Consider the following 8,092-nt stretch of genomic DNA (forward strand, 5'->3'; position numbering starts at 1 on the left):
AAATTTAGCATTACATCACTTGCTCACCAATGGATCCTCTGCAGTGAATGGGTGCCGTCAGAATGAGAGTCCAAAACACGAGTCTATAATCCATGATAATGCTTCCTCCAGTGAACAAGTCCATCCCTGTTTTCCTCTCACATCAAATTCCACCAAGATCTGTTTTGAACTGTTTTCGCTTGTAAACTGCGTTTATATTTCTCTCCTGATACAGACGAGACGACTTTTTCACTGGAGAACGCAATGTTATGGATAGAGGACTAGTAATGATTTGTAGTAAAAAAATTTATTACAAACACACAGCTTTTCACTTCACATTACGTTAATTGATGGACTGGAGTGGTGTGGATTACTTGTGGATTATTGTGATGTTTCTATCTGCTGTTTGGACTCTCATTCTGACGGCACCCATTCACTGCAGAGGATTCATTGGTGAGCAAATGATGTAATGCTGAATTTCTCCAAATCTGTTCACAAATTCAGCTTTGGCTTTCAGAAACCTGATAGTAGTACATTTGCCTTGATAAAGACCATCAGTTACCCCATAACAGTGACAAGATATATGCACAAATATACATTCGCGTCAGTTTGGTTGAGAGCCCAAACTAAGTTTTTCTCCCCTCACAGGCACTCTGTATAGAGCAGGAAATTACAGCTGTATCTGCTGAACAAATGAGAGGACTGCTGCACTTCTCCTTTAATCTGCCGGATGACTGTAGCTATAGACTCACAAAATGACATCAACATGCACACACATATAAAAACATGTCCACATATGCAGCTCTTAAAATCTGTTCTGATAATGAAACAAACTCATCTACATCTTGGATTGCCTGAGGGTGAGTAAATATTTAGCAAATCTTCATTTTAGGTTGAACTATTCCTTTAAAGTAATTCTTATATAAAATGCATTGGATTAATCTGCAGATAAAAAAATAATTACTTACAAAGAACATTGAGAGAGCCCTTCTCGTGTGGAGCTTTCTCTGCAAAAATACACAGACAACAAGTTAAGTCTCAAAGCAAAGAACAAGTGAGCATTACATGCACTGAACCACTAGAGGACACAATTGTGTTGTACCAGAGTCTGATTGGCAGAGAGCATGGTGGAGTTGGTATTGCTCTCCTCTCCTCTGATGGGCACTAGCGGCATGGTGCCAAACTTCTGCTTGGAAATGTCAGAGGAAGAGTGCCGTCTCATCACAGGTGGGCGCAAATCATCATTCTGAGGGAGGACGTTAATGCTAATTTACAGCTCTGAAGTGTCAATAAACTTTCAGATTTGTTCAATTTAAAATGTGCTGTACCTGTGCTTTTAGTAAATTAGTCATCCAGTCCCATAATTCAGTCTCACAGGAACAGCTGAGGTACCTGTGAGGTCAAGGAGAGTGATTATTGTTCACTATGTAGCTATAAATAGACACTTTCTATAAAGCCTGTGCAATGCATTGCAAAGTAATATATAATGCTTTTAAATGTATTCATACTTATGTCCTATAATGCACATTACTGTGGTCACACTTCAGTTTGGGGACTAATTCTCACTATTAACTAACTATTAACTATGACTTTTGCCTCAAACTCCTAATTTGCTGCTAGTTAATAGTTAGTAAGGTAGTTGTTAAGTTTAGGATTAAGGGCTATAGAATATGGTCATACAGAATAAAGCATTAATATGTGCTTTATAAGTACTAATAAACAGCCAATATGCTAGTAATATGCATGCTAATAAGCAACTAGTTAATAGTGAGAACTGGACCTTACAGTACAGTATATAACATACTGTATATATATATAGATATATATATATTAAAAAAACGTACAATTGCTGTTTATCCAGCATCACTGTTAATCCCCATCTGCAAGTAAACATGTTTGTTATTTAAAGTTATATCAAGTTCACTGATGAAAAGAAGCTTATTGTGGAACGTGCATCTCACTTTGTTGGTGGTTTTAACTTCTTTCTGATCCCCATGTAAATCTTCAAGGTTTTCAGTTGCCACTCTTTCTCAGGTTTGTTGCTCTGTGAGGTAGGAAAGATGCTTTTAGTTTTTGTTTTCAGTTCACGGTCTTCTCATTTATACAGAATCCTCTGACGTGCTGTAATGTAGAAGGTGATGATGAACAGTATACATACTTTTTTGTCCTTCATCAGGAACAATCTGTGGTCTTTAATTTGGAAAGATCGTTCCTGGAATTTGTTTCCTTGCAAGAGCTTGGGCGGCTCTTCCCGACACTTCAGCACTCCAGACTTCACCATCGCACTCTTATAGGCTGCAGCCCACAACACACAGATACAAGGTCAACAACAATACAGCTGTATCATTTTGTAAAATTTTGTAACAAAGTATACAGTTAGTGTTTTTCGTGTGACAAAATAAGGTTTCAGAGATGTATAGTAATATAGCTGTGTAGTAATAATTCAATGTGACATGCTATATTTTCTTATATTTTTTTCGAATTCTTGTATACTCTACTGTTTGGAGTTTGTTTGTTTTTTAAAGAAATTAACACTTTTATTTAGCAATGATACATTAATATGATGCATCAAAAGGTGATGGTAAAATATTTCTATTTCAAATAAATGCTGTTCTTTTGAACTATTCATCGAACAATCCTGAGAAAAAAAAAATCCACAAAAATATTAAGCAGCATGACTGATTTCAACAGCTTTCAATGTAAGAAATGTTTTTTGAGCAGCAAATCATCATATTTAGAATGATTTCTGAAGGATCATGTGACACTGAAGACTGGAGATGAAAATTCAGCTTTGATCACAGGAATAAATGACATTTTAAAGGGTTCATATAATGCTGCTTAAAAGAACATTATTTGGTGTAATGAAATGTGTTTATGTGGTTTAAGGTTCAAAAAACACATTATTTTCCACATACTGTATATTATGGTTTCTCCTCTATGCCCCGCCATTCTGAAACGCGTCGATTTTTACAAAGCTCATCAGTCTGAAAAGCGAGGTGTGCTCTGATTGGCCAGCTATCCAGTGCGTTGTGATTGGTCGAATACCTCAAGCGTGAGACGGAAATGTTACGCCCCTTACCATATTGTGATGCCATGTCCCGGCCGGAGCGACGAGACAAAAACATTAAAACCCATTATAAACGAGGCATTTGTTGCATCCAGTGGGGACATAATTACTGATTATAATGACTTATACTGTCTTTCTACGCGTTGCGTTGCATCGCTCCGCGTAAACATAAAACCATGTCTGCATTTGTGATCGGAGAAATGACACACAACATATTTTCTGAAAGTCAGTACATCTGATGAAATGAATATGCTTTCACCTGTGAAAATGTCTATAGCTTCTCCTCTAGGCACCTTCTTCACCACCAGATACGCTGAGCTGGGATTGGCCATTTTACACCACTGTAGCGCTTGTTCCAGAACCTTCTCTTTAGGGTGAAGAGGTCGCTCTGTGGAAATTACATGCTGCATTTATCTATTGTTTCTCCCGGCCTTAAAAAACATTGTTTGCCCTGCAGTGTCTGAGTAACTTCAGTAGTAACTGAAGTGAAATTGTGTTTGAATTAATTCGTTTGCGTTTTGTCTTTACCAAGCTCTCCTTCCTCGATGGCCTCAAAGGTCATCCACACGTCTTTTTCCCCTGCAGGAATATTTCTCATATACAGCACCTGATTGGTCAGCTCCTCAGCACACATTGTGGGAGACACCTGTGGGAGAGCCACACCAGAAGTTTGCACTGATGGTTTGAATCTTGTGTAACAGCAACATGAAATACAATTTGAGTTTTATGCTTTTTTTTCGCAATATTATTTTATGTATGTTAGCTTTGAGGCCATCTATATGCTAGTATACTAATAAATGTTGACATCAAATCCTGCCTAGGGATGTATATATACACACATTATTCTATACACATTTTTGTGTTTCAGTAGGAAATACAGAAAATTGCACAAATATACAGTATATATATATATATATATATATATATATATATATATATACAGTATATACACACACACAATTGAGATCAGCACACTTCTGCACCCTAAGAGAGAGGAAGAGAAACCCATGTGAGAGCTGCTATAAATGAACAAAGACCAGACGTGGCTGAACCAGATTCCGAAGGAAGACTCACCTGTAGAGATGACTGATGAGAGCTGCTAAGGTCGTTCTGTTGACCCGAGGTAACCCTCGAATCAGCTCTTTGTATCGGTCCAAACGCTGGGGCTTTTGAGGTATCTCTGCATATAGTATGAGAAATCACTGAGACTACTCAAACTAGCCAAAATCCAGTATGTTTGTTGTCAGTTATACAAAAACGTCATGTTTATGGTTGTAAAATCCATTTTTTGTTATATACATTTAATAATACATGTACAGTGTGAATCTTACTGTATTACTGTTAAACCACTTAAATTCCTCAGTAAAAATAATTGAAAAAAGTTTGCTGCTTTACCTATAAAGTTGTCTAATTTGTCTTTTTCAGGTATCTGGTTGCGTTACCAACGCAATTTTTGTACTTTCGAAAATTATGGAATTTAAACATTCATTAGCAGGACTGCCCAATTGTGACTGTGATACTGTATATATTACAGTATTTTGTTTTGTTTGTTTTTACAAAAATTATACTACCATTTCAAAAGTTTGAGGTGAGGATGCATTCAATTGATCAAAAGTAACAGTAAAGACTTTTATAATGTTACAAAAGATTTGTAAATTCAGCTTTACCATCACAGGAATAAATTACATTTAAAAATATATTCAAATAGAACATTTTAAATTCTAATAAAAATTTCACAGTATTTTTGTTTTTACTGTATTTTTGATCAAATAAATGCAGCTTTGGTGAGCATAAGAGACTTTCACATAAAAAAATAAAAAAAACTCCAAACTTTAGAATGGTAGTATATGTTCTATCAAAGCTATTGTTTGCAATCGTTAGCATGCAACAGATGCATAGACATTATGCAGAAAATAACCCACAATTTTTAATTAAACGGCATTTCAAAGAAAGTTTACTGTACTAACTGGCAGCTTCCCTCCAGAAGGGGTGGAGATCAGCCATGAATATGGGATCATCAATCTCCCGAAAGAACCTTTTCAGTACATCCGTCACGTCCTCTATGAAGTTATCTCCAATACGGAGTTTCACATTGCGGGCATCCTTACGAAACTCCTCCATCAAAAGCTTGATTCTGGACTTCGCACCATTTTTCCTGTATATACCCTCATGGCCTAGACCTGTGTAAGAGAGATCATTTGGACTGCAATGTTAATTTATTTAATAATTATTTAGGCAGGGTGGAATGTCTTCAATTCAAAGCACATGGATTTGAGAAGTCTGTCTTCTCACCATACTGAGTTATAAAGGCAATGCAGCTGTCAACGATGATGGGGATGTCATTTCTGCTGAGCTGCTGGTCTTTCAGGGTGTTCCCATTCCCTCCTGCTGCCTTCTGAATGTCTGTGTACCACAGGGAGAAATCGGTCCTGCCCATGCCCTGCAGATGCAGAGTCCTGCAGACAGAGTCATTATATTTTGATGAAAGAATAATGGGACTTTTTCTTTGTTGTAATGAAATACAATCATTTGCAATAAGAATATGGAGGTGTATTAAAGGAATAGTTCACCCAAAAATGAAAATTTGTTGAAAATGTTCTCACCTTTGGGCCAAGATGTAGATGAGAGTTTGTTTCTTCATTTGGGAAATTTAGCATTACATCACTTGCTGCAGTGAATGGGTGCCGTCAGAATGAGAGTCCAAAAAGCTGATAAAAACATCACAATAATCCACAAGTAATCCACACCACTCCAGTCCATCAGTTAACATCTTGTGAAGTGAAAAGAAACAAAACCATCAAGGTGTTTTAACTTTAACCCATAAAATATGACTTCATAATCCATATTATTGCTTCATCCAGTGAAAAAGTCCATCCCTTGTTGTCTGCTAATATGAAAATACACTGACATATTTGTTTAAAACTGTTTTCGCTTGTAAACAGTGCTTGATCTATGCATATTTCTCTCCGGATGCAGATGAGATGACTTTTTCACTGGAGAATTATGAATTATGGACTCCAGCCGGATGCAACGGTTTGAAGTTAAAAACATCTTAATGATGGATTTGTTTAACAAACACAGTATTTTGCTCCACAATTGATGGACTGGAGTGGTGTGGATTACTTGTGGATTATTGTGATGTTTTTATCAGCTGTTTGGACTCATTCTGACGGCACCCATTCACTGCAGAGGATCCACACTGGTGAGCAAATGATGGAATGCTACATTTATACAAATCTGTTCTGATGAAGAAAATAACTGCATCTTGAATGGCCTTAGGGTATTTTTTAAGCAAATTTTCATTTTTGGGAGAGCTATTCCTTTAAGAAAGTAAACAGGTTTAATTTTGGCTTAAACGTGTACATTAATAGAAGTCAAAGACCCACCTTCCTTTCTCAACAAGAACCAGGATGTCCTTCTTCTCATGGTTCTCTGTTTCCGATGCAATGCCTTGATTTTTAACCCAAGACAAAGACGGATAAGTACATAGCTCATTTATTAATCCTCGAGGGTAAACTTAGCAGCAGTATTTTCTCTGAAATATTGTATCAGTTTCACAGTGATTGAGCTAACAGACTCACTGAGCTCCTGTAGGCGTTTCAGGTTTATAATATCCTCTGCGGCTCCATCATTTCCAGGGCATATGAACAGGTTGGACTTCTGCAGAACAAAGAAGCCTTCTTTCCACTGCTGTGGGTCTAGCATGGCCTTGTAGCGCAGTACGCCCACTCGCTCGAACTCTCGCGCCAGCAGGCAGTGACAGCTGAGAGGGGTGGTGGCCTGCCAGAGATCAAAACCGAGGTGAGATCTAATGCACTGATGTGACAAGCTACATAGAGCAGAGCTTGACTGATTAATATTTACCTTCCCTATTGCTCTCGCCCAACTGTGCAACGCATCTGGAGTCTCCAAGCCAAACTGGATCAGCTTATCAGATGTTAGGTAAAGTTCAAATGTGTATCGAAATCTGAAAGGAACAACAAAGAATCATATTGTTATAATGTTATGATTAAGATACTATGACATCTCTAAATCGGGTTATGTCCTAAAGGATGTTCTGTTATGCAATGACACCCACTTGTCAATAAAGCCGCTGTTGTTGCTGGAGTCTGGCCTGCTAACTCCTAAACAGATGATGTCTTTCACATCGATCTTCATACTGGGCTCATGACATCTGTCAGACTCATAGAAGAGAATAGACTTCTCCACCGAACACCAGTACTTCTGAAAATCTGCTGAATAAATAAAATCAAACAGGTAATTAAAAAAAACAACAATAAAACAAAACTGCTGTTTCGTATCAGATGTCAGTATAAAGTTCAAGACCACTGATGTTTTGAACTGAGCGGTAATCAGATGGTCATGTTTTACACTCGTCTGAATGTACCGTTTTACAGTCTCTTATGCTCACCAAGGCTGCATTTATTTGGTAAAAATAAATACAGTAAAAACAGTAATATTGTGGAATATTATTACAATTTAAAATAACTGTTTTCTATTTGAATATATTTTAAAACGTCATTTATTCCTGTGATCAAAGCTGAATTTTCAGCATCATTACTCCAGTCCTCAGTGTCACATGATCCTCCAGAAATTATTCTAATAACCTGATTTACTGCTCAAGAAACATTTCTGATTATTATCAATGTTGAAAACATTTGCTTAATATTTTTGTGGAAACCATGATACATTTTGTCAGGATTCTTTGATGAATAGAACGTTTAAAGAACAGCATTTATTTGAAATAGAAATCTTTTTATAACATTATAAAAGTTTTTATTGTCACCTTTGATCAACTGAATGCATTTTTGTTTAATTAAATAGAAATTTCTATAAAAAATCTTACTGAACCCAAACTTTTGAATGCATTTTAATTTTGTAACGATTTTTAGGTAAAAATACCTAATTCATTTAATACTTGCACAATTTGATGAGCAGTTAATTTTAAAAGTAATGCATTACAGGTGCATCTCAATAAATTAGAATGTCGTGGAAAAGTTCATTTATTTCAGTAATTCAACTCAAATTGTGAAACTCGTGTATTAA

The 8,092-nt window shown here is 36.5% G+C and overlaps 1 protein-coding gene across 1 annotated transcript in view; it reads right to left on the bottom strand.

The window, feature by feature from the left end:
• LOC107662027 (arf-GAP with Rho-GAP domain, ANK repeat and PH domain-containing protein 3-like) overlaps nt 1-8,092 on the bottom strand; it is a 32,161-nt gene that overhangs the window by 2,599 nt on the left and 21,470 nt on the right. The window contains exons 16-31 of the mRNA XM_016451883.1: nt 7,125-7,281; nt 6,911-7,013; nt 6,628-6,826; nt 6,433-6,496; nt 5,339-5,502; nt 5,014-5,226; nt 4,121-4,226; nt 4,003-4,030; nt 3,575-3,692; nt 3,306-3,434; nt 2,138-2,274; nt 1,941-2,023; nt 1,824-1,859; nt 1,308-1,371; nt 1,082-1,225; nt 948-986 (exon numbers count right to left, since the gene is read on the bottom strand). Coding sequence (XP_016307369.1) covers nt 948-986; nt 1,082-1,225; nt 1,308-1,371; nt 1,824-1,859; nt 1,941-2,023; nt 2,138-2,274; nt 3,306-3,434; nt 3,575-3,692; nt 4,003-4,030; nt 4,121-4,226; nt 5,014-5,226; nt 5,339-5,502; nt 6,433-6,496; nt 6,628-6,826; nt 6,911-7,013; nt 7,125-7,281 — 1,784 coding nt within the window. The remainder of the gene's footprint in view (nt 1-947; nt 987-1,081; nt 1,226-1,307; nt 1,372-1,823; nt 1,860-1,940; nt 2,024-2,137; nt 2,275-3,305; nt 3,435-3,574; nt 3,693-4,002; nt 4,031-4,120; nt 4,227-5,013; nt 5,227-5,338; nt 5,503-6,432; nt 6,497-6,627; nt 6,827-6,910; nt 7,014-7,124; nt 7,282-8,092) is intronic.

The sequence above is a fragment of the Sinocyclocheilus anshuiensis genome, unplaced genomic scaffold (genome assembly GCF_001515605.1).
Source record: "Sinocyclocheilus anshuiensis isolate Anshui unplaced genomic scaffold, SAMN03320099.WGS_v1.1 scaffold535, whole genome shotgun sequence".
Classification (NCBI taxonomy): domain Eukaryota; kingdom Metazoa; phylum Chordata; class Actinopteri; order Cypriniformes; family Cyprinidae; genus Sinocyclocheilus; species Sinocyclocheilus anshuiensis.